The sequence below is a fragment of the Solea solea genome, chromosome 3 (genome assembly GCF_958295425.1).
Source record: "Solea solea chromosome 3, fSolSol10.1, whole genome shotgun sequence".
In the NCBI taxonomy this organism is placed as follows: Eukaryota; Metazoa; Chordata; class Actinopteri; order Pleuronectiformes; family Soleidae; genus Solea; species Solea solea.
This window is the reverse complement of record NC_081136.1, coordinates 36,427,902-36,453,410: the sequence shown is the minus strand read 5'-3', so window position 1 is coordinate 36,453,410 and position 25,509 is coordinate 36,427,902. Positions and strand designations below refer to the sequence as shown.

Genomic DNA, 25,509 nt, shown 5'->3' with positions numbered 1-25,509 from the left:
ATATTATTCTGCATCATTTCAGACAATTTCTGGCTCATTAAGGACATTTTTGCTTAAAAAAATTAAAAAGGAATCACAGATTTTCCTCCACTGAAACTGCATTGAAACAGCCTGAAACATAATATTGTCAAAAATGTCATTATTCTTGAGTTTTTGTGTCCATAAATCAATTAATCAATCTTTGACTACAGCTTGTAATAAATGTTGCTAAAACAAACATATGACCACACTGCCTCCTTGTGGTCGTAATCAAGAACTACATATTACATGTGCTGAACTGTTGACTTGTTTCTGGTTTGTGTAAATATCATAAAATCTGTTTTGAAAATGAATTCTCACCAAAATGAGTGAATACTTTTACAGGTGAAACGACAGAATCAGGTAACATTTCTGTAGAATAAAAATGATCATTACATTATTTTCCTGTATTAAAAACACAGTCAAACTCTGTTTAATTCTTGTTTTTCTTCTACAGATTCTGACGAACAGGTTCGACCTGTGACGTCTCCTCAAACTCTGGTAAGAATTGTTTAATATTTAATGATATTTACCATTAACTGTGTGTTCAGTTTGGATTAATTGACAATAATCTGTTGACAAAACCCCATCGATGCAATCCACTTAAGGGAGACAAATATATGACCACACTGCCTCCCTGTGGTTGTATTAAAGAATTACACATTACATATAAGATATGTACAACTGTCGACTTGTTTCTGTTTGTGTACATTTTATAAAATCTGTTAAAAATCATTGAAAAAGCAGAGTTTAAGTATGAATTCTCACCAAATTGAAAAGGGTAGCTAATTTTACAGGTCAAATTTCTGTTTATTTTCCTGTATAAAAACTCACGTCAGTTTTTTGTACAGATTCTTTTGACCTGTGACGTCCCCTTAAACTCTGTGGTAAGAACTTTTTATTTTATGATATTTACCCTTAACTGTGTTTAGATGTAATACATTGTCATTTATCTCATGGAAAAACGTGATAAATGCAGTTTTGTAAGACAAATACATCGTGACCAAGATCTTGTTAGCATGTTGTCACTGTTAGCGCGCTAGCTGCTAATGTGGTGTTTAGTTTCTCTGTCTTTTTAAGGCAAATCGGTAGATTGCTAGTTAGCATTAACATAACAATCCTGTCACAGAAAACGGAAAAATAGGTAAAAAAAAAAAAAAAACACGTCATATAATCGTTTCTAAAGCAGTAGCAAAGGACAGGAAGTTAGCTAAAACGCGGCATCATTAGCATGAAACACCCGTTAAAAGTCAGGAAAACCGCCAGTTAGCTGCTAACTAGCATAGCTAGCTAACCCGGGAGAAGGCTCTGTCGCGTTTTAAGTGTTTCATACATTCATTTATTTAAATTCTCCTCACTTATGTCGTATTTCTGACATCATGAAAGAAAGGCCTCTGAAACTTCCTGAGTCACAACCACAAGCAGTGACTCAGCAAATTTACTGTTTTCAAAAATATTTTTCAAGAATATTTACAGGTTTTTTTTAGCGAATGTTACATTAATATATCGTAATTTCAGACAAAAAAGCTGAAGGATTTGTTTGGACAGATTCTGTGCTGTTTTTATGTCAGATTTACTGTTAAAGATTAAAAAACAATCACTTTACTCAAAACACGGATGAGAACTTAAAATATATTTATATATTACTGCAAATCTTACAAACAAGACCATTTTCAGCACTTTAGACTTACAGAGATCAGTTTTCTTTGTCTTCTTCTCTTTATTATATCATGTATTACAAAATGCTCAAATGCATAAAAATTCTCACTAATTTACTGTTTAAATGCCAAAAAATGTCAAAATAAAACTTTCACCAGTAACAAAAGTACAAGTTCTTATGAAGGCAGTGTTAGTCGACGCCGAGTCCAACAAACAAGAGTCTGGTGATAAAACACGTTAAACTTTATTCACACACAGGAAATTAAACACGTCACTCATAGATTTATTTTCTTATTTAAAGAGCTGATAGTAAAGTGTCGGAGTAAATAAACGTCCAAGCATCTTAAATAAACAAATAAATATTCAGGATGTATTTGTATCACACACGGAGGCGGAGCCACATCATCGCAATTCTTCACAAAGTTTCCTGGAAAGAAACAGGTTTTTTTTTTCTCTCTCTACGAACAAAACAGAAAATAAAGACGTTTCACAAACGCGTGGAAAAGTCAGTGCGTGGCGTCACGGGTAAAATTCAAATAATTAAATCTCTAAAGATCAAACTTCATATTTTCTTTCCAAGAAACTTTGAGTTTGAGTATGAGGAGATTATAGAGCTTTCAGGTTAAAATAAAGAGCACACATTTATTTAATTGGTCCGTTTTATACTTGTATATATTTGATTTTTTTCAGGAAAAACGTGAGTCATTGAGATTTTGAATACTAATAAAAAAATAGCTGCTGTGACAAAGTGAAGATTGTTTCAAAGGTCAGTTGATCTGTTTAATCTGCCAAGAATAATAATAATAATAATAATAATCTGTCTGCACATTTTCTCTGAATTTACAGAATTCTTTACATTAAATTATAGACCAGTGAAATAAAATATTGCCTGGTTTGACGAAACAAACAAACAAAGCAGATATTAATCGTGTCATAAATGATAGTCGAAAAAACCCCAAAAACTATTAAATCACAACTGTTTTAGTTAAAGTTTGATAAATCCAAAAACCAACCATGAAACTACAAATATAGTCTAATATTGTCATTGTCATCAGTTATGGTTTTATTTACCAGTTAAATTCACTTCTTTGTTACGCAAACAGCAACTAGTTTTATAACTTATGGCTATTTTTCATATTTGGACTGAATAATGTGTTTTTTTAAGTCGATGAGATCACTGAATAAATGTTCAGTTTGGATGAGACACTGTGTCCAGCAAATTAATGATTAAAAAAAAAGCTTGTAAATGGAATTTCTTTGGGTTTTTAAAACAAAAAATAGAAATTTTTCATGTTTTTTTTTTTCCATTTAAGGAACTTAATGACATAATAATCTGAGGTTTTGTCCATTTATCTGGTGTAATTTACACATTTGACTAACAGTGACGTAACGTCAACCACAGCATTAAATTCAATTGTAAATTTAATTCATCACAGCCAAATGAGACGTATCCAGGTGTTTTATTTATTGACCATCAGTCCTTCATATACGTCATTTATGATGAAGAGGCTAAATTTAAAGAATGATCTTTTTTTTGCTGTGGTTGTACGAGATACTGACTTTAGCCACGTATCAAAAGACTGTGCGTCAGAAATCTACGTCATTTTAAGTCGACGATGTCTTTAAGAACATGTTTCACGTCTTTATCTCACTGTGAGACACACTTTTCCAACAGGAAACTGAAGTTTGTAAACCACTCACTCTCCCACACCAAAGCCCATAGAGGCAATCAGTGATTTTAGCTGGCGTGGACACAGGAGCTGCTGGTCCTCTGCTGCCTCGTGTGGTCACTTTAGAACTTAGTGATGGAGGCAGCAGTGGATCCTGTGTGTGTGATGTTAAAATCACTGATTTTGGTGTGGGAGAGTGAGTGAGTCGACTTAAACTGACGTAGATGTTATTATAGTTTATTATAGTTCACTGTTCGTCAGAACTTCATACAAACAAAATCGGAGCTGTTGCTAATGTGTGTGTCACTAAGTGCCTGAAGTGGGAAAAAAACCTAAATGTGAAGACGGACTGACAGACAGACGGGGGACAGAGTCTCAGCTGAGGTAGTTGAGGACACAGGGACGGGGACAGAGTCTCAGCTGAGGTAGGTGAGGACGACAGACTGGATGGGCAGCCTGCAGACCGGACACAGCTTGTTCCTCTTCTTCAGCTTCCTGGCGCAGATGTAGCAGGACATAAGGTGTCCGGTCCGTCCGTGGACGATGCAGCCGTTCTTGGGCCGGGACTGACAGATGAGACACGGGTCCAGACACGACTCCGGCAGACGCCACTCTGCCGACGAGCTGCGCTCCAACTCGGGGACTCGGGGCGACCGGAGAAGCTCCTGCGAGTCGAAGGAGGAGGAAGGCTGGGAAGAGCAGAGGAGATCCTGGGAGCTGGGCGCCGAGGAGGCGGAGTCAGGAGCAGAAGGGGTGGAGTCAGACAGACACTGTGACAATGGAAGAGGAGTTTTTGCTCTTTTTCCATCTGGAACGTCGACGCCGTCATTTTCCTCCACGTCAGAACCTTCAAGAGGAAAAAAATCCATCAATGGATGTTGGAAACAAGAGAGTGTAATACACTCTGCTGCCACATGGGGCAGTGTCTCAACAGAGAACGACTCATTTGAGACTAAAAAAGTACCTGTTGCTTCTTTGGTAGCTGATTGGCTGTTTGGCTTTGTGGGCAGGGCTTTAGGGCAGGAGGGGGAGGAGTTAACGATGTTACCCGACTCGTCGGGCAGCCAGCCCTCATGCAGAGTCCAGCAGAAGCGACAGTGTCTGGGGAGAGGAGGGTTGAACTCCTCGCATTCCACACACTGCCAGTAATCCTGGAGACACGCACACACACACACAGCAAGGTCAATTTTCCAGCAACTTAAAACTGCAGTAAATCACATATTTATACTTTTGATTACATTAACAGAGATGATGTTTCGTGAGATGAACTTCTGTGCTAGCGCCCTCTAGAGGTATCATTTCTTATATTTATTAGTTTTGAAAAATGAAGAAAATGTATGTATGTCTGTAAAACTATTGTGTTAATTTCACGACAAAAGAGTCGGACGCAGAGAAAAGTACGTACATATATCGGCCCAAGATTTCCCGATGTCGGCAAAAAATATCGCACATCCCAAGACTCTTTGACTCTGTCTAACGAGCTAACTGTTGCATTAATAACAGTTACTTTATTCACCTCTGAAGCACCTGTGTGAACCCTGTAATGACTGTGTGTGTCGTTTTCTGTGTGTTTGTGCGTCGACTCACGGCTTCCGTGATCTCCGTGTCTTCATCGAAGGAGTCGTCGTCGTCGCCGTTTTCCTCAAAGATGGTGACTTCGTACACCTGAACGCCGACAAACACACAGAGGTACGACTTTAACAAAAGTTATTTTTATGTTATTGATTGTCGGTATTTACTGCCAGAGCTCACAAAACAACGCCGACATTTTGGCAGGAGAAAGAGCGCATAGAGCGGTGGTTCTCAAACACTGGTTGGGACCCATAGTTGAGTCATTGGAGAATTGTCTCAATGGTACTTTCCTGGATTTAAAGTCACAGTGTACACTCACAGCTTTTCCTGCTAACGTGTTGGTGTAAACAAACCAGGTCATGTGATGTTTGTTGTTGTTTACCTGGTCGTCAGCTGACACAGAGGCGTCGTCTTCGTTGTAATCGTCAGAATCGACGGACTCGACTTCAAACTCCACGCTGAAGTTGTCACTGTCTGAGTCCGGCGCCGTGAGCGGGACCGCGACCTCTGACCTCGTCGACTGAAACACAGTCAGTGTTAAAAAAACGACTCGCACGTGTGTGTGTGAGTGTGTGAGAGTGAGAGAGAGAGAGAGAGAGACTCACGGTGCTGTGCGAGTCAGATGATTGGCTGCTGTGTCTGTCCCGCCCACTTCCCAAGCCACTAATCACACACCAGGACAGACTGTCGTCGAAGGTCAGGGAGTAGCTGTCAGACCTCCTCCTCTTCCTCCCGTCTTCTTCCTCCTCTTCTTCTGATTCTTCCTCCTCTTCATTGTTCTCTAAGCTGTGGGAGGGGCCTGAGAGAGGGAGGGTTGGGTTTAATCACAACCCAAGACAACACGACAGTTTCCTGACGAGCACTGACGAGGTGAGGGGGTCACTGACCGGGGTCACTGCTCCTGCAGCTCCTCCTTCTCCTCCTCCTCCTCCTCTGTCTACTCCTCCTCCTGTCTGGTGATGAAGAGTGACTTTCTGACTCCACCTCCTGAGAACACAAACAATATAATCTTTTAAATTATAGTTTATAACTTAAAAAAAACAAAGCCTTTATTTAATTCCATTTTAACCCAAACCCCTTGAAAAATGAGTGATTTTTATTTGCCTTTAATTTCTGCGCTGATATAAAGTTCTGTAAAGACGCTCAGTGGTGTTTTCTTGTAAATTCAGTGATAAATATTTATTCAGAGAAACCTTAACTCTGAGTTTATGTGACATAAACGAAGCCTGAGCGCCTTCAGAACATGCTCTGACCACAGTCCTCACCTCTGTCTGACTGGTGCTGTGCTCTTCACTCACACTCGGTGGTGACTCTACACACAGAGAAAGAAAAGGTTTGTTTACACACGGGTTCAATACTTAAATACTTCACGTCCATAATTACGCATGTATTCATGCAGGAAATCTCATCCAGACACAAGTCGGACAAATATAGTTATATTTTTTGATTAAATGAACAGTTTCTAATTCAAAAAACAGGGGAAATAGAATCAAATTTTCTGTTTTTGAGTACAGAAAGTTAATATTTTGTTTGCTGAGATGTAAAAATAATAGATTTTTAACATGGTTGAAACTTCTTACCTTGACTCTTCACAGTCTCCAGATTCTTTGTAATCATTGCAAACAAAGCCCTGAAAACAAAACATCGTCATCATTCATCTGTGTCTGCAGTCTGCCGTATTCTAACTTCTCCTTCCAGAAAAATGACATGAAAACATTTCATCATAAAATGAAACGGTATGTAACTCAGTATTTAGTTTCAGTGCTGCAGCTTTACTCTGAACATCACTCTGTTCTGTTCTGTGTGTTTTTACTGCAGCTGTCGTCACAGGTTTCTATTATTTCTGTGGAAAACACTGCACTATTTTATCATTTCATATGTTTTAACACTTCACTCTCTCCACGCGACTCACCGTGGCTCTTTGACAGAGAAGCTGTCGACACCCAGCAGCCGACCCAGTGCATCCTGGGAGCAGTGGACGATGTGCTGCTGCTTGTGGTCGTACAGTTGCTTCTGGATGATGTACTGACCGAGGTAGAACATCACCTGATTTAAAGCCAGCAGTAAGTAACACACACACACAAACACACACACATACACGGGGGAAACTGTCATCTTCTCTGGTTTCCACAGACGCAGAAAGACTGACGATTTAAAACAACGTGTTGATGCTTATTTTCTATAATTCTATAAGACCGCTCCTAACCCAAACTCCATAAGACTAAATCACAGCCATACATAACTATTATTTGTGTTCCCTACGTTAGGAAATCAAGTTAAAACTTTAAAATACGTCATTATTATTTTGGGGTGGGACGTCCTTGAAACTGACAACAGTGACTGGAGACGTGTCGTTACCTCCTTCATCGTGAAAACATCTTTAGTGGCTCCTGCAAGTTGTAGCAGGGACTGAAACTCAAGCTTTGGTCTCACCTGAACACAGAAAACACACAGTTTAGTCACGTCAAGTCACCCCTTAAACAGCCAGTAAACAGCCAGTAAACAGTGAGTAAACAGCCAGTAAACAGTAAACAGACGAGTCTCTCACCAGTTTGTTTTCGTCAGCAGAGTCGGTGATGAGCTCCTCGTCGGCCGACATCATGACGCTGATTTATTCCTGCACAGAGACGAGTGATCTATAAGTACATAGTTTATCAATAACAATCACTGTTATGTCATCATATCAGGAGATGAACTTATTGTTTCAATAAATCATGACAACAACAGGGTTAAAAAAACATGTGCATAAACAATGATCACATGACCAGATAAAAACCAAAAAAATCAACAATTACACAAAAAAACAAGCACTAAACAAAAACATCTCAGCACCGGTCGCTTCAACTCACCTCTGAAACTTTAAAGAAGCCAGATTATGAATCGATTACTAAATGAACTCATGTATCCCTCACTTTACTCTTCTCTTAAAAGTATGTTGTTGAACTTGTGTAATTAACAACAACTCAAAACGTAAAGTTTTGTCCATTAAAGGCGACTAAAAACACAACGGTCCAAAATGGTGTGGCCTGCTGCTGATATCAATATTAAAAGCTCATTCATTATTGGGTCATTAAAGATAACAATTCATACAATCAGTTGATTGTACACTAATTAGAAATAAATTAAATAAACGGTTCCGCTAAATAAAAACAATTGAAATCAGTGGACCTTTAAAAACAGCACTATGAGATGACAAACAATGGCCTGGCTCTCAGCTCTGTTTCCACATGACCGTTCAGTGAACATCTATTTTATCCACTGAGAACAGACTGTCCTGACACACACACGTACACACACACACACACACACTGTTGATTACATGCGTTTACTCTGAAAACAGCACAGAAAAACCAAAGAAACTAGAAAATATTCACATTTAAGAAGCTCAAAAAACAAAAAAACTCAAACCAATTAATATTTGATGATTCATTGAATAAATAGTTCAGCCCAAAGTTAATATTTTAATGAATGTTTCATCAAACATTTTAGCAGTGATGATAAAACTGGTGACATGACAATCATAACAACATATTTTGTCAACATTTGGCCAAAAATTGCCTTTACTCATAAAATAAGGAGCTAAAACAACTGTTATTTACAGTATTGTTGATATGTTTTGTTGTGCTAATCAACAGCTGTCAGGTGAGAATAAACCACATATATTTATGACTTTTGTTCACAGGCTTTTCATTGTTTTGAATGATAGAAAATAAAAGTCTTACCAGTATAAACAGAGAGAAAGTGTCAGCAGCAGCAGCAGCAGCAGCAGCAGCTCCTCATCCTGTGCAAAGTAAACGCAGATAAAGTGCAGTCAGAGTGAAACAGAGCAGAGCGACACACGCTCTTATTATAGAGCAGCTGAAACATGTCAGGACTAGACCAGAGTCTGAGTCCTGGTCTGAAACTGAGGCCCAAGTCTCTCACACACACTCTGAGTCAGCAGCTGTGTCACAGTGTTTGTTAACTGACTGTACCAGCTGATTCAATCATACAACTGTGTGTGTGTGTGTGTGTGTAGACATGCCGAGACTAGTCTACTGTGACTCATCACCTTTACGTGACCACTGACCACTAACCAGGCTAACTTTAACCACTGCAGGCTGGTTTCCATGGTAATCTGGGTTTAAGCAGGGCAACAAATGAAAATGACGTTAAATTTATGTCAGCATCCATTTCAACTGACACCAAACCAAAAAGTATTTTTAATTTAAAGTAATATTTTTTCTATTTGGCAGCAAATGGATTCGACTGCAAGAAAGTTTAATGTCAGAAATTGTACTGCATGACAAGAAATTAACAATTATCCATAAATCAATTGAATATTTGATCAAATACATCAACCCTCAGTGAGTCAAAGCCTCTCTTGTGTGATGAAATATTAGTTATTAGTAGCTTTTAACTTCATCAAATATATGAAATAGGAGATTATAAATAGGTGTGACTTTGATTGGGTTTCAGCTCCACGTTTAATAAAAGAGCAGCAACTTGATTTATTTGGTTTTTCTCTGCGTAAAAACATCATTACAAAACAATATACTTATGAGAATTTTGTAATTAAAATGATATATGAAACGAAATATCAATAAAAGACAAGTTTGGTGAAGTTTGTTTTACACAAAATTTTGCATAATTTCTAACATCTGACTTCACTTACATCAGACTTATTGTCTATTAAATTCACATAAAATGGAAATGTGCCTTTGGCGTAAAACAATAACACACAAGGGAGGCAACATTACAAATATCAAATGGTATATTAAAAAAAATGCTACAAACATTTAGGCTGGTCTACTTTAGGGTAGAAATATTGAACTAAACTGTCCTTTATTGATAATAATATTGATAACTGGCAGAATAATAAAAAATAATGCAAATATAAAGTAAAAGTCAGTTGCATCATGGATATAGATTTTCCAGACAAAATGTGGAAAACAACAAACAACATCCAAGCTTTCCAGGATAAGCCCGAACATTAAATCTTTCCCTGGATAAGTCCAGACAGGTCAGCACCGTGCGGCTCCGTTTGGCCTTTAACTGTGAATGTGTCCTTTTAACCGTCTCTCTCTCTCTCTCTCTCTCTCTCTCACACTCACTCACTCACTCACTCAGTGAGTGAAATATGTCTGGACTTGTCCCGCTTCACTCACACACACACGCCCACAGAGACAGAGAGTTGTCCACAGCATCATTTAAACACATAACTTCATGTTTACACAGTAAATTAAACCTAAATTCTGCTGCACAAAACACAACACTTACGAATAAACATTGGATGTTTTCACATTTAGTGAATCACAACACGAGTTGTTATAGCATAACAACTACAAGTTAGTAAACAAGCAGAGACGTCACATCTGAAAAAAACAAAGATAAAGTATTTAAATGTAAATATATATAGATATGTACAGCAACATATAAGTCATTGTCCAGTGTTATGGCTCATGTGGCTGCATGAATCCAGCGGAGAGGCCGAGCCAAACAAACGGCGGCATCGTTGCTGTGTCTCAGTCCGGGTTCTTCTCCGCGAGGAAAGCCCGAGGCTCTGCGGCCTGTTAGCATGTTGCTAACCACCTGCAAAGAGCGCTACTGCTCTAGTGAAAAACACCAAACCCTGGGTCAGTTAAGTTCAAATGTTACTTACGTACGTTTCCAGTTGCTCTTGCAGAAAATAGAATACCAAATAGCGGCGTTTAATTCCACTAGTTTATCAGACTGATGCTGCTAATAGTTCCTCTGTTGACTGTTAAGTTGTGGGGACGAGTTTGCGTAGCGCCCCTGCTGGGCAAACATGAACACTGCTCTGTAAACGTGCTCTTTTTTTTTTATCAATTGCTGCAAAAAATACATTAAAATGTACATAAAACATATTAATAATGCATCATATTTTATGATAAATGTTCATAAAACGTCAAAAACCCTTTTTTAAGGATCTACATCAATATTATGATGATATATGATTATTCGTTATATTTATATTAATTTGTATATACTCTTTTTTATTGAAACTGAAACTGAATTTGATATTTGATGATATAACTTGCTGATGACCGCCAATCCAACGTACGTACCAACTGTAGGTGGCAGCAATGCGTGAGCAGGCGCCCGGGATTTGCCCCGAAATTGAAAAGAAGAAGAAGAAGGAGAAGAAGGAGAAACGTAGGGAGAACACACGAAGAAGAAAGCGGCTGTTGAACCTCGTGAAGCGGGAATTGACAGCTCACTAACATGGACTGGTAACATTTACATTTGTATATTTAAAACTTAAATAAGAGTTTACTCAGATGCGTTACTAGTTCTGTATTCAAACCGCGGCTCTTTCGTTTGTCTGACGGTATGAACTGGTTATTCCGTGCCGGGTTAGTCCACTGCGCTAACCGGAGCTAACGGTGCTAACACGGCTAACGCTCCCGTTCATAGTCAATGCAGATGCTAGCAGGCTAATGTTGACGTTCACCCTGTTTATGAAGCTGTAATTTAGTAAAAGTAACAGTTCCACACCGTAAAATACTCACGTTTTTGGAAGAAAAAAAGCTTAAAATTTTATTAAAATGTATAAACAGAAAAGGTTTGAACTGTCTCACGTTATTCAATTTGATCAGCTGTATATACAACAAGGTAACAGTCCAGAATTTCATTAGTACTGATATTTTTCAGTATTATATATAATTTAATATGTGTGAGTGTGCTAAGTCTCTGTGTAGTCAATTTATGTGAAAATAATAAAAGGCAGACAGTATAAAAAGAACAATGTGTGGGAAATGGAGAGAAATCTTCCTTTATTTGATTTTAACAAATAGATATTACAAATCAGAAACTGTGTTTGAAAGAATCTGTGATAAACTAGTCTAGATTTGGTCAAGGTGTTGAAAATACAGAAAAATAACCCTTTATTCGATTCAATTTAATTTTAATCAGTAGGAGCTGTAAAACTAGTAACACAGATGAAAAACCTGTCACCTGTATCAGTGACTGTGTGTAACTGTGGTAGATGACATATGATATTTTTTGTTTGGTCATCCAGGGGTCACAGTGAGCTGCCGTCTCCTGTGGTTCGAGATGACGAGGTGACAGTTGCCGCCCGCAGGAGGAGAAAGAAGGTGGCCTGTATCTTTTTCACTGTGTCCCTGTTGTGTTCACTCTGTTACAAATGCTGCGTCATCATTAGTGTTTATTAAAAATGTCAGAACCCTCTGTGTTTTTCTTGACCACTGCTCTCAGTCCCATCACTGGGCAGTGGTAGTCCCGTTTCTACGGTAACACCAGCCCGCCCTCTGCTGAGGGCCACTCCTGCTTCACTGTTCAGACAGGCTGGTATGACACACACACACACAGATGCTCGTGCTGATGATTGTTTTCATCATCAATTAGTTGTTTGGTTCAGAAGATGTCATACAATGTTGAAAATTGTCAAACTTGGAATGATGAGGTTGTCAAAATGGTTGAGTGTTAATGATTTCTTGTTTTATGGAGCAAAGAAACCAGAAAATATTCACATTTAAGAAGCAGGAAAATCACAGAAACCAGTTTTCAATCGTTGAAATATGGTGTGGTCTCTGTCTCAGTCACTCCCAGAGTTCCTGATGTTTCCACCATTTTGGCTCCAGGAGGTCGAACACCTCGATACACACCCAGGAATGCAGTCGGCAGTTTGGTAAGAACATGATATGACGATATCCAAAATCTGAGACCAGATCATAGATATAATAAAAATGTAAACAGACTATGACTCGGGGGGGGGGGGGGGAGGAGATAGATCTTCATGAAAATAGTTTGTTTTAATTCTTCAGTAAATTGTGATAAAAAATTGACGACTTATTGTTGCGTGTGTGCGTTTGTGTAGAATCTGGACGACAGCGACTGGACTAACAGCTTGTACCCGTCTCCTCTGTCTGGAGTGGAAAACAGCAGCTTCTTCACCGAGGACATCACCAACCTGAGCTCGGCTCTGCTGAAGGAGGACGATCCAGGAGAAGCGGGTGAGTGAAACAAACGCACCCCCTCTTCCTCTTTACATCACTCGTGCTTTTTTTTTTAACGCTGCGGGTCTGTGTTCCCCGTCTCTTCAGCGGCTGCCAGTCTCTTCCCAGAGTTCCTGGCGTCTTTCCTGAAGCACGCGTCCTCCGCAGTGTTTGAACTGCTGGAGGATTTTCAGACTCTGTGTCAGGATAAGGTTTTAATACATTTTTTTTTTCTACATTTAATCTGCGAGACCATCAGTGTGAGTCTGAGGTATCTGTTAAACGGCTGAACCGCTGTCCTTCAGGTGGACGTGCTGCAGTCTGTCGTCCTCAGAGCAGGTCAGAACAGTAAGACAGCAGGGGTTCGCTGGCTGCTGCAGCAGGAGAACAACACCTGGAGACTCATCACCTCCCTCTACAGGTGAGTGTCTGCACGGGCGTCAAAAATGTCTGTCTCTCTGTCCTCGTCTCTGATTGATCACATGTTTATCTCTGCAGGGACCGTGTCCAGTTAGCGTTGGAAGATGACATCATGGCAGACTTGACTGTGAGTCACGGAAACAAAACTAAATAAGCGAGCAGGAGCGCGTGCAGCCATCACGTCCTCAGCTTATTGAATTACTGCATATTTTGTGATATTTAGATTATTTTATAGATCTTTCTTCTTGTTTTTCTAGCTGATTTGGATCAATATGTGACTGATTCTGTATGTGATCAGCTCATATTTTCTGTACTAACTGAAGAGTGTGTGTTTTCAGGTTCCAAGTGAGAGTGAGAAGGTCGTGGTGGAGCAGCTTTTTCAGCGTGATGCCGTCATTCGACAGAGTCAGGTGACCACAACGCACACACTTTACTGCATTGACTGCTTTTTTTTTCTATTTCCCGATCGATCAATAATTGTCCGGTTAATGTGTCACAGCTGGTCGTTGATTGGCTGGAGTGCATCGCCAAGGATCAGATCGCAGATTTTTCTGACAACATAGAATATTACGCCAAAAACGTCTGCTGGTGAGTTCACACGTCAACAACTGTGTGTGTGTGAAATGTGTGAAATGTGTGTAATGTGTGTGATGTGTGTGTTACAAAGTTAAGTGTGTGTGTAAAATGTGTGTGTTACAAAGTTAAGTGTGTGTGTGTGTGTAAAATGTGTGTGTTACAAAGTTAAGTGTGTGTGTGTGTTTCAGGGAGAACACACTTCATGCTCTGAAGATGAGGAGGAAGAGCGGAACTGCCTTCACTGTCCCTCTGGTCACTGAACTGGTGAGGCCTGTTTCTATGACCACACACACACACCTCTTCACCTCCAGTCTTAATGAAAACATACATTGTGTGTGTAGGACCCGGATGCTCCTCTGCGGCAGCAGCGCCCCCTGGCTGACCTGGACAGAGAGGACGACGCTCGGCTGCTGAAGAATCTGTTCACACTGATCAGAGCAGGAATGACTGAGGAGGTAGAGAGGATTTAAAGGGCCTTTACACCAGAATGAGAAGCTGCATTCTGTCTGTTCTTATAAACGTGTGTGTGTGTGTGTGTGTGTGTGTGTGTGTGTGTGTGTTCAGGCTCAGAGACTGTGTAAACGCTGTGGTCAGGCCTGGAGAGCTGCCACTCTGGAAGGATGGAAACTGTATCATGATCCCAACATGAACTCAGGTAACCTCCCACTTCTTAAACGTAAGCGCCGAGGTGTTTGAAAGCGTTTTCAGTAAAAAATGGTGAAGAAAATCATAAAATAAATATAAAATAAAAATGTTCTCGTAGAAATGAATGTATAGCAGAGAAGAAATCCTTCATCCTGTCGAAGCTGAGAACATGTTCATTTACTGAAATCACATCTGTTGTGTGTTTTTTTCATCATTGACCTCTGACCTCCCACCATGTCTGTGTGTGCAGGCAGTTTAGAGCTGCAGCCTGTGGAGGGAAACCCTCAGAGAGGCATCTGGAAAGCCTGCTGCTGGCGAATGGCTGAGGAGGTACACGCTATCATCATCATCAACTTCAGAATAAGAGCAGATTACATAGATTAAAGCCTGATCATTCTTTTTAACAAAATAAAAGCACGATCATCTTGTTCTGCTGTTTCTTAAAGTACCGTTCACACTGTTGTTCACAGTTTTCTGTGGTGATATTATGATTCAAACACTTCTTCTGACTCAACACAAACAAGTGTGTTGACGTGCTGCTTTTGTCGTGTTTTTTCAGGAGCAGTTGAACAGATATGAGAGAGCGATCTACGCCAGCCTGAGTGGGAACATCAAACCGGTAACTGCTCACTCTGACACTGAAGAAACAGCTGAGGGTTAGTGTGTAGACTAACGTGTGTGTGTGTGTGTGTGTCAGCTGCTGGCAGTGTGTGAGTCGTGGGAGGACAGTGTGTGGGCTTATTTCAGGGTCATGGTCGACTCGCTGGTGGAAAAGGATCTGATGTCGTCTGGGATGACCCACCAGGAGGTGGAGACGCTGCCGAGAGAATACCTGGAGGCCAAGTACGACACATACACACACACACTTAAATCACTAGGGCTGTATGTTGTCGAGGTCGACACTAACGATCTTCTCTGTTGTCTTCATTGTCTTCAGTTGGACGATGGAGAAAGTGTTTGAGGAGCTTCAAGCTTCAGAATCTAAGGTGAGACAAGAACAACAACAACGCAGTCATGTGACCCTGACAGTCACATGACTGAAGACGTGTGTGTGTGTGTGCGCAGAGAGTGTTGGAGGAGACCAGAGAACATTACCACGTCATCCAGAAGTTCATCGTTCTTGGAGACCTGGACGGTAAAAACTCTCCTTGCATCTCATTTTTCTTTCTCTAACACCACGTCATCGTCTGACCTCTGACCCTTGATTTCGCTCTCTCTGTCAGGTCTGATGGAGGAGTTCTGTGATTGGCTGAAGGCCTCTAAGCCCCTCCCCTCTCACCTGCTTCGCTTCATGACTCATCTGGTTCTGTTTTTCAGATCTTTGGGTTTTGCTCTGAAGGTAAATCTGACCGTGTGTGTGTGACTGAGAGGAGATTAGGATTAAGATTAGATCATAAAACATAAGGATACATTTAAAGTGTGGATTAACATTAGATTATGAGAAATAAATATTGGGATTAAAATTAGATTATAAAAAAATACTATGATAAAGATGAGAATCAAGTCCATTTTAGTTTTAAGATTAGGTTAGAATAAGTAAGGATAAAGATTATAAAATTAAGATTAGATTATAAAACACAAGAATACATTTAAAGTACGGGTCAGGATTTGAGGTAAATATGGGAATAGTATTGCAGATAAAGTTCAGATTAGGTTATAAAGATAACGATAAAAAAATCAAGATTGGATTACAATTGTATTATTAAAAAAAATCTGGATTAGATTATAAAAATGATGATGAAATTAGGATTAGATTATAAAAGACAATGATAAAGATGAGTAATAACAGGAGGTTTCAGATTAGATTATAGGGATGAGTGTTAAAAGCCTAAAGAATAGGCTTCAGATTAGACAAATTAGATATAAGATTATTTTTTAAAAGGAAAATATGAGGATGAAACTAAGATTGAGATTCAGATTAGATTATAAAGAATGAGGATTAAATTAAAGTTCGATTTTAAATGAGAGTTTTTTGTTTGTGGTTTGAGACGCTGACCTCTGACCTCTGTCTCAGGAGGACGTGTGTGTGGACGTGTTAAAGTCCTACGTCTCCCTCCTGGTCCGGGACCAGCAGACCGACCTGGTGGCCAGTTACGTGGGTCAGTTACCGTCTGAAGTGTCCACGGCCCAGTACGCCACTTTTCTGGAGACGGTCACTCAGACGGAGCTCCGCCCACGCTGCCTGCAGCTCGCCACGGAGGCTGGTGAGACCCCCCCCCCCACACACACACACACACACAGTGATGATGGTGTCAGTGCAGGTAAACTGAAGTGTGTGTGTGTGTGTAGGTCTGGATGTGGCTGCGATAACAAAGCTGGTGGTGGAGACGGTGAGAGAGCGAGACGACCCGGAGTTCACTCACCACAACCACACTCTGGAGATGGCAACGACGGCGGTAAACATAACAATTCAAGAGACAGTCTGGTGTTTATAAAGGGGGAGGAGCCTGGGACAATGAGCCTTGTGATTGGACAAGAGTGGACTGAGAATGCAGTAGCTGGTAACGCTGTTAGCTCAGGTAAACGTTGTTTGTTGTGGGCGGAGTCACAGTGATGCTGTGCTTTAACAGGACGACCAGAAGAAGATCGACATCATCGACTGGCTGCTCTTTGACCCCGCCCACCGCGCCGAAGCCCTGAAGCAGTCTAACGCCATCATGAGGAAGTTTCTGGGTATTTTTCTCAGTTTTTCTCTTTTTTTTAAATCTTTTTTGTTTTCGAACAGTTTGTTTATTTCTGGCGTTTGTTTTTTTCCCCCCGCAGCTTTACAGAAACACGACGCGGCGAAGGCTGTGTTCTCTAAAGTTCCAGAAGATTCCATGAAGGAGGTTTGTTGTCAGTGGGCAGGCGTCGGTCAGCACACGTTACCTGCCGAGGACGAGAACGCCATCAGAGAACACCTGTGCATCAGAGCTTACCTGGTCTGTTCTCACGCAATCATGTATAAATCATCCTCACAGTGTTGTTATGTTACCATTGATATAAATGTTCACACACACACACACACAGGAAGCTCATGAGGCATTCACTGACTGGTTCAGCCACAGTAGCTCCGCCCCCCAGAAGCCTGCGCCCGCCCCCGAGGCCAAATTCACAGAGAGAGTAGCCAATGAGATGAGAGAGAAGGAATACCAGGTATTTTAAATGTTTAAATTATTTTACATTTATGTTTTTAAAAATGATTTACAGTGTTGATTAAGTGTGTGTGTGTGTGTCAGGTGTCTCTGGGGGCGTGGTCATGTCGTCTGGACGTCCTGACCGAAGACGTGAAAGAGAGAATCTACAATGTGCTGTTGTTCGTAGACGGAGGTTGGATGGTCGACAACAGACAGGTTCGATACGCTAACGTTAACGTTTACAACATTTTTACCGAAGAAACTTAACAACGCGTTCAAACTGACCACAACACAAACTTTCTGTGTGATAATTTACCGTCAAAGTCGCAATTAGATATGAATTTCGTGAATTTTCTGCCTTAACCGCCAACCACGAAGAACAATTTAATAACAATGGGTCGCGACATAATTTTCTTTAATATCAAACTAAACATAAAATCATGGTAATGTTTTGACTTAAATTTGCAAACTATTTATGTTTTCAGCCCTACACTGAATGTCGTTAGCGTAGCATTAGCCTCAGGTGAGTAAAAGAAATAAAATGTTAAATTGAACGGGAATAAACGCACATTTGAGTTACACAACTCTAAAAAAATCACTTTGCGTTCCTTGTTTAACGTAATAATCACAAGTTTCTTCATAAAGTAAATTTCCGTAATTTATGTTATTTAAGAGAAAAGAAACAATGTAACTTTTGCGTTACCGCTGAAAACATTTACGAAATCTCGCAATCTCGTGTGGTTGTTTTCCAGGATTCCGAGCAGGATTCCGAGCGCAGCCACCAGATGGCAGCTCTGCGTTCCCTGTGTCTGCCTCGCCTCAGCTTCCTGCTGCTCAGTGTGCTGCAGAACTCGTCCAGACACCAGGAGGCGCTGCGGCTCGCTGACATCGTCTCATCTGACCAGCACCGTCTCTACCAGGTCACTGCACACACACACACACACACACACACACTATGATGACATCATCGACAAGCGACTGCGACGTCACAGATTTTATCGTTTCTTTTTTTTCTCTTTAACCAAACTTAGGTTTTCTCTAAAGACGAGCTGAGGAGGTTCCTGTTGAAACTGAGAGAGTCGTCACTCGCTCTGTTGGACCGAGGACTCGACCCACTGGGCTACGAGCTGCAGCCGTGACCACACGCACACACACACACACACACACACACACACACACACACACACACACACAGTGTCTGTCATTTTGAATTCTCTTCATGTCTTTTTGGTAAATAAAAACCTGTTTCTTGAACCGAATTCAGGCCTGATTTTATTTGAATCACGGCTGAATTTAATCAACAAGATGTGAATCCATATCATAGACCATTTAAAGGTGCAGTCGGGAGAATTTTTATGGTGTCATTGATCAATAGTTCTATAATAATTATTGATTATTTTGTTAGTTTTTAATACCCTCAATTTTATGTATTTGAACTTAAAGATATGTGTGTGTGTATGTGTGTATATACATATGTATGTATGTGTGTGTATATATGTGTGTGTACATATATATAAAACATTACTTTTTTTATATATAAACTTGTATATTTACAAAATGGCTGCCAGTGTTTAGATCCATCTTTACCCATTGACAAAATTCTCTGGCCATGCTGATTTTTGCAGCTGATAATGCAGATTTGTTTTCGTATATCATGTTTAGCTTTTTAACAGTTAAATGATAACAAATAATACAAACAAATGCACTAAATGCAGGAGTGTTCTAAACTAAATAAGAAAAATTTAAATAAACTTTTGGAAGGAAAAAAATTTTGGTTTTAGTGATTTATCGTTTATTATGTCTTTGAGAACAAAAAAGGTGTGATTTTTAAAAAAAATATATAATTGGCATTGACAATTATTTAAAAAAAAAAGAAGGAAATATCACTCCATTTAATTTTTCCTTTCAGATTAACTGGTCTATTTTGAGTCAAATATAACGTTAAAATGTTATAAATAAAAGTAGAAATACAAATCTACACAAAAGTAGGATCCATTTGTAAAATAAAGTATAAACATTATTAAATTAGAATACGAAGTTTACTGTTTGCAAACATATAATTATCTTGTAATGTTGAAGATTCCGTTGTTTTTCCTGCCTGCACCGTTTTCAGTGAGGAGTGAGTCCTCCTGTCCGCCAGGAGCCGCTGTTTCTCACTACGTGCCGTTAAACGGATAAGTGAAGAGGAAACAGGAAGACAGAAACGAGGCGGTTCATGATTCACTTTTAGCTGAAGAAATAATTCACAGCTGCAGGAGCGAGGAAGAGAAAATCCTCCAGCACTGCAGCGGACATTCTTCCCTGAGAAGGCCGCGAGTGGAGCGCTGTGTGCCGGCGTGAGGACGAGACTCGGTCCGGTGAAGCTCCGGAGGTTTGAATTCAGTGACGGAAAGGGAGATGGAGAGAACAGGTAAACTTTTTTCTTCATGCGTGGCAGGATCACAGACAGACTGACTGACACACAGACAGACTGACATTTCATCTGTAATTCACTGTAAAAACTGATTATTGTAAGTTTCTTCTTATTAAAGTGAAGCGACACCAGACTCCATTTAAAAAAACTGTAATTTTACAGTTAAACTCTACAATCTGAAACATTTAATCTCATTCGTGTCATTTGTTTTACTGAAAAAACAACTGTGATGCAATATATTTAAATTCGGTTACTCAAGTTTTGTGATTAAATCAACATTTATGGCACTTTTACTCTGCTGTACTGTTACAGTTTAATGCGAGAATCTACGTCACTCCACTACATGTCAGTAGAGACAGAACAGTAAGGACTTTGTCCCTGCACTCAGTGAGAGAAGTGTTAAAAAAAAAGGTGAAAGGAATAAAAACACCATTTATTAAACGCAAAAGAGGAGGAAAAACACATTTGAATCTTAAACCAGGTCTATATTTTATTTATTCATTTTTAGTGTTCAGCGTACTTATGTTGTTGTTGGTGTCATTTTTCGAGTTTCTTAGAAATAAGCTAATTTCTCCTCCTGTGGGTTTTGTGCATTTTGCGTTGTCGGGTAAAATTCGCAACTTCTTGTTTTGCCCGTGTTTTTGGTTTGAATGCACCACACAAGAGGGTTTGACGAATTCAAATATAATACATGCAATATAAAGGGTGTCAGTGTGGGCGGAGCCTCTCAGAGATTGTTACGTATCCTGGCTGCACGATTCATCCCAGAAACCCAATGTTAGACACGGCTGCTACTTTTATTCTAATAATGTACGGCAGGTTGTACACTGAGAAGTGCAATGCTGCCCCCCACAGTTCATAACTGCAGTTCATCCTCCTCCGAACTTACGAAAGCTGTTTCCGGGGTTACGGTTTGGGCGAGAGCTTCTACGGAAAGTTGCCACGATTTGCACATGTGTAGAATAAATCGGGTTTGGATCTGTTCGTGACGGATGTTCCTCTTTTCGCAAAATGTTAGCATTCAACACCTGGAGATGATTGACAGCACCATAGCTAGCTGAGTCTACGGAAACTTTTAGATAACGTGTTGTTTTTTTGTCTTTTTTGCAGTTTGAACAGTTTTCATTCAGCGAAGTAAAAACAAATCTCAAATTAAGACAAAAAAAACCTGCACGTAACAATGGTGGACAAGCGGTTTAGTTTTTCAGCCAACCGGCGCATCATCGCTGGCCTGCTGGTCAACCTCTTCTCCTCCATCTGCATCGTCTTCCTCAACAAGTGGATCTACGTCCACTACGGTTTCCCCAACATGACCCTGACCCTGGTCCACTTTGTGGTCACCTGGTTCGGACTCTTCATCTGCCAGAAGATGGACATTTTCTGCCCCAAAAGCCTGCCGGTCCGCAGGATAGTGTGGCTGGCTCTGAGCTTCTGCGGCTTTGTGGTCTTCACCAATCTCTCGCTCCAGAACAACTCGATAGGAACGTACCAGCTGGCGAAGGCCATGACCACGCCCGTCATCATCCTCATCCAGACCACGTACTACAGGAAGACCTTCTCCACAAAGATCAAACTGACTCTGGTGAGGAACTTTTTAACTCATCTCCTCCGACCTCAATCTTCTGGTACATGCTCTGATGGATCCTGACAAAGAATCAGGTTTGGGTTTTGTTGCATTTGTTGTCCATCAGGGTCATAGATGTGGAATAAAAGGTAAAGAGACAGAGATTAGCTGGTGTTTTACTTAACTCTGGTAAGGAATTTGTTTATAATTGAAAAGGATTATGGGTAAAAAGTTCAGTTTAGGTTCAGCCTTGATGAGTTCTTGTCTGGTTTCAGGTTTGTGACTGGAAACAAAACTATTGCTGCATCCATGCGATGTCTCAGTTTTGTCAGGGATGGTTTTGCCATGTCCATCATCTTCAACTTGTTAGCAGTAGCATGCTAACATTCGCTAATTAGCGCTAAATGCTAAATATTTCCAAAGGCTGGTGGGTGGGTTGTGCAATTGTGGATTCATCAAAAACAAAGAAGGTAAAAGAGGGATTGTGGAAAAGAAAATGACTGCTGCCCGTCTCCGACCTGCAGCTTCAAAGGTTCTTGAAAGGGTTCTGAAGGTTCTCTCTCCCTCTCTCTCTCCAGGTGCCCATCACGTTAGGTGTGATACTGAACTCGTATTACGATGTTCGGTTCAACCTGCTTGGGACGGTGTTTGCGACCTTGGGCGTTCTGGTGACGTCGCTTTACCAAGTCGTGAGTGAAATTCATCGACTGAAATTCAAGGAAAAAAAAAAAGACATACTTCGTACTGCTCTGACTTGTTTGTTTGTTTGTTTGTTTATTTTTCAGTGGGTGGGGGCCAAACAACACGAACTCCAGGTGAACTCGATGCAGCTTCTGTACTATCAGGTATAACTTCACACCAAATACAGAACGGTCCTGGTCCTGGTCCTGGTGCCACTGTATGATTTGACGTTGATGATACTGTAAATGTCTGGGGGGAACCAGTTCTTACTTAATTCTGGACTTGTTGGCCTTGACTTGGGACTTGATTTAGAACCATTTTGGACTTGCGACCGGTTAGAATTTTCCAGGCACATTTGTCATAGGACTTTGGCTAGACTTGTTGGTTTGGACGTGGGACTTGACTGAGAACTTGTTTCCCTTCAGTTTGGACTAATTTATTGGGGACGTGAGTTGTTCTTGTTGACCTGACTTTATGGATTCACCACAGAACTTGATCTGGATCTTGTTCCCTCTCACTTGGGATTTGACTTAAAACTCATTTGACTTGATCAAGGACTCTTGATCCCTTTCATTTGTAACTTTTTGGTTTTGACCAGGGTCTTGAATTGGGACTGGTTTACCTTTTGTTAAGGACTTGTGCTTGACTTGTTGGTGTGTACCTGGGACTCGATCGCGGACTTGATTTGTCTTGTTGATTTTGACCTGCTTGATTTGAGACCTGATCTTTTTCACACGTGATAAGACGGATCAGGTAAACCGACTCTAGTTCTTCTCTTCAGGCTCCTCTGTCCTCAGGCTTCCTGCTCTGTATCGTCCCTCTGTTTGAGCCACTGAGTGGAGACGGAGGAATATTTGCACCCTGGTCCATTACTGCTCTGGTGAGACTTGACAGGACTCAGACTCAAATCACAGACACTTGATGTTGCTGGGGTAATGGTTTTTTTATCTTCTTCTTCTTCTTCTTCAGATGGCCGTGTTTTTCTCAGGTGTGGTGGCGTTCCTGGTCAACTTGTCCATCTACTGGATCATCGGAAACACCTCAGCTGTTACGTATCCTTAAAAAATGTCGATCCAAAAAGTTTTGGAGCATTTATCAGACTTCTACTTCTATGGTATTGATTTCAGATTTAAGGACTCGGGGGGAGATTTCAGGTCTCTTCTAGGTGTTGGGGACTTCTTCATGATTTCTTTGGTCTTTCAGAACTTTGTAAGAAGAGATGAAACAGTGTTTAGAGAGTTTCAAGAAGGGTTTCTTGGGGAAGGGTGGAGAATGTGAGGAGGTCTCAGGTGTCTTTGGTTGTAGGAACGTCTCCATGGAGACCATGAGAGCTTTCTTGATCTTCTTGAAGAGGACCTTGGTCTTCAGGAGCTTTAAGGGCCTTTTTTTCTGGTCTCTTTAAACCAGAATAAAGAGTTTTGTGAAGGTAGTAATTGGTTGTGGTTTGTGGGACAGTTCACAGGAACAGTCTTTGTCGTGGTTTTCCTGAATCTCGTTCACAGCTACAACATGTTTGGTCATTTTAAATTCTGCATCACTCTGGTTGGAGGTTACCTGCTCTTCCATGACCCGCTGTCACTCAACCAGGTGAGTCTTGCTTCTTCTCCTGCTGCTTCTATTCCTTCTCCATCTTCTTCTGCTGTTTGTTCTTCTTCAGGCTGCACGCACAGAGGTGTGTACCTGCTTCCTCACATTTCTTATCCAAACAAAGTCAGTCTTGAACGCGGTTGTAACAAAGAGCATTGAAGTATGTGTACTTTAGTGCCACGGTTGCCATGGTAACCCGCATACTGGTCGAAGGTGAGGGGCGGAGTCTGTCTCAATTTATCGTCTGTGTGTGTGTGTGAGAGGCGGGAGAAGCTTCTCGTTCAGCGACATTAAAGTCGACGCTGAGCATGCCGGTGACCTCAAGGAGTCACATGACATGTTTGATGCCTGTCATGTGACCTGGTGGTCAATTGTGAGATGAATGGACAGGAGGGTGTTCCTTGAATTTATGGAGATGGATTTCTCTGATATTTTTATGTCTCCTCACCCTCTGTTCTCCCCCGTCTCACCCTCTACTCCCCTCATCCTCTCACCCTCTCACCCTCTCACCCTCAGGCTCTGGGAATCCTCTGCACTCTGTCTGGGATTCTCCTCTACACTCACTTCAAACTGGTTGAACAGGACGAGGGAAAAAGTCGCCTGGCTCAGAAGCCGTAGATCGACTCACGCGCACCTGTCAATCAAGTGCACGGACTCCTGCCATTGGCTGTTCACAGTGTGAATGACTGGCAGCAGCACACGCCCATTTTATACACACATGCACATAGATATATATATATATATATAAAAGTATGTGTATAATTTTACAATGAGTATTTTTACAGAAGAGTTCAGAGAAGTGTTAAAAATGTTGCATCACAAGTTTGTTTTCTTACAAACTTACGAAAATTAGTTATTTGAACTTCATTTTCCCAGAATGCACTGCTGCTGCTGTCGTCAGGAGACGACGATGACGAGGTTAAACGACTGAAACATGCGTCATCGATTAAAGCGTCAAACTCAGGCTGAACAAGATCAGAGAAAATAGATCATTACCATTTCATTTACGACATATATATATAGATATATATATATATATGTATGTATATATTAAAATGTGTACTTATACACATATATATATATATATATATATATTTATATATATATACAATAGTTTTTCAGTCCAGCTTCAGTGTAGTGTTAATATTACTGTGTTATAGATTAAAGATCAAAAGGACGCAGGTTAAAGTCGTCGCTGCTATTGCCATGGAAACTATATAACAATAATTGTTTTTCATGAGTTAATTTAGTCGTTATTTTTTCAGCTGAATATTTCTTCTGTGGACACAGAATATTTTTGTTAAATCATCGCTGAACGTTCACAGTCTCTGTTTCTCTCAGTATTTAATCATCGTTTTTATTTTCGAAAGATGAAAAAGTCGTAGATTTCAATGATTTTTGTTTTGTTTTTTACATGATTTCTTTTTGTAAAATATTTCACATTAAAAACCTTCAGTTGTGATCATGACTGAGGTCAAAGTTCGGTACGAAGACAATTAAAAATCCAAACTGAGCTCTGCTGTCTTTTTTTCTTTTTCTTTTTTAATTAACAACAGTAATCAAAGAAATATCATATGTGTGTGTATACACATAAAACATAGAAGGGAGGGGGTATTATAATTATTCCATA

At 40.4% G+C, this 25,509-nt stretch overlaps 3 protein-coding genes and 1 long non-coding RNA gene across 12 annotated transcripts; 3 read left to right on the top strand and 1 right to left on the bottom strand.

The window, feature by feature from the left end:
- Window positions 1–686: 686 nt before the first annotated feature.
- Window positions 687–11,064, top strand: LOC131456204 (uncharacterized). Of its 3 annotated transcripts, XR_009239891.1 has the most exons (7): window positions 687–905; window positions 4,966–5,036; window positions 5,313–5,449; window positions 6,618–6,655; window positions 6,848–6,982; window positions 10,029–10,534; window positions 10,997–11,064. It is a non-coding gene; the product is annotated as an uncharacterized LOC131456204 (long non-coding RNA). The 3 variants fall into 3 exon arrangements; XR_009239893.1 differs by lacking the exon at window positions 10,029–10,534; XR_009239892.1 differs by lacking the exons at window positions 6,618–6,655; window positions 10,997–11,064 and having other exon boundaries at window positions 10,029–10,183.
- On the bottom strand, window positions 1,903–10,684 carry mdm2 (MDM2 proto-oncogene). Of its 7 annotated transcripts, none has more exons than XM_058624292.1 (13): window positions 10,561–10,684; window positions 8,642–8,700; window positions 7,468–7,555; window positions 7,278–7,352; window positions 6,832–6,965; window positions 6,500–6,549; window positions 6,185–6,231; window positions 5,807–5,906; window positions 5,525–5,718; window positions 5,302–5,439; window positions 4,935–5,012; window positions 4,312–4,498; window positions 1,903–4,194 (listed from the first exon to the last, which is right to left on the bottom strand). In XM_058624292.1, exons 3-13 carry the CDS (start codon window positions 7,519–7,521, stop codon window positions 3,764–3,766), a joined length of 1,488 nt encoding a protein of 495 aa, XP_058480275.1. In that variant the 5' UTR covers window positions 7,522–7,555; window positions 8,642–8,700; window positions 10,561–10,684; the 3' UTR covers window positions 1,903–3,763. The 7 variants fall into 7 exon arrangements, with proteins under 7 accessions (XP_058480275.1, XP_058480273.1, XP_058480278.1 ...); XM_058624290.1 differs by having other exon boundaries at window positions 7,468–7,536; XM_058624295.1 differs by having other exon boundaries at window positions 10,565–10,682.
- nup107 (nucleoporin 107) lies at window positions 11,054–18,888 on the top strand. The gene is made up of 27 exons (XM_058624286.1): window positions 11,054–11,152; window positions 11,941–12,023; window positions 12,138–12,230; window positions 12,482–12,570; window positions 12,760–12,895; window positions 12,986–13,089; window positions 13,183–13,298; window positions 13,376–13,424; window positions 13,636–13,707; window positions 13,797–13,885; window positions 14,062–14,137; window positions 14,215–14,328; window positions 14,438–14,528; window positions 14,769–14,848; window positions 15,078–15,137; window positions 15,216–15,361; window positions 15,456–15,504; window positions 15,584–15,653; window positions 15,742–15,857; window positions 16,533–16,722; window positions 16,808–16,914; window positions 17,089–17,191; window positions 17,282–17,439; window positions 17,528–17,653; window positions 17,737–17,850; window positions 18,387–18,554; window positions 18,666–18,888. Exons 1-27 carry the CDS (start codon window positions 11,145–11,147, stop codon window positions 18,771–18,773), a joined length of 2,715 nt encoding a protein of 904 aa, XP_058480269.1. The 5' UTR covers window positions 11,054–11,144; the 3' UTR covers window positions 18,774–18,888.
- An 881-nt stretch (window positions 18,889–19,769) lies between these two features.
- On the top strand, window positions 19,770–25,392 carry slc35e3 (solute carrier family 35 member E3). The gene is made up of 8 exons (XM_058624296.1): window positions 19,770–20,044; window positions 21,158–21,629; window positions 22,190–22,300; window positions 22,397–22,456; window positions 23,074–23,172; window positions 23,262–23,344; window positions 23,795–23,879; window positions 24,396–25,392. Exons 2-8 carry the CDS (start codon window positions 21,228–21,230, stop codon window positions 24,495–24,497), a joined length of 942 nt encoding a protein of 313 aa, XP_058480279.1. The 5' UTR covers window positions 19,770–20,044; window positions 21,158–21,227; the 3' UTR covers window positions 24,498–25,392.
- The last annotated feature ends 117 nt before the right edge of the window (window positions 25,393–25,509 follow it).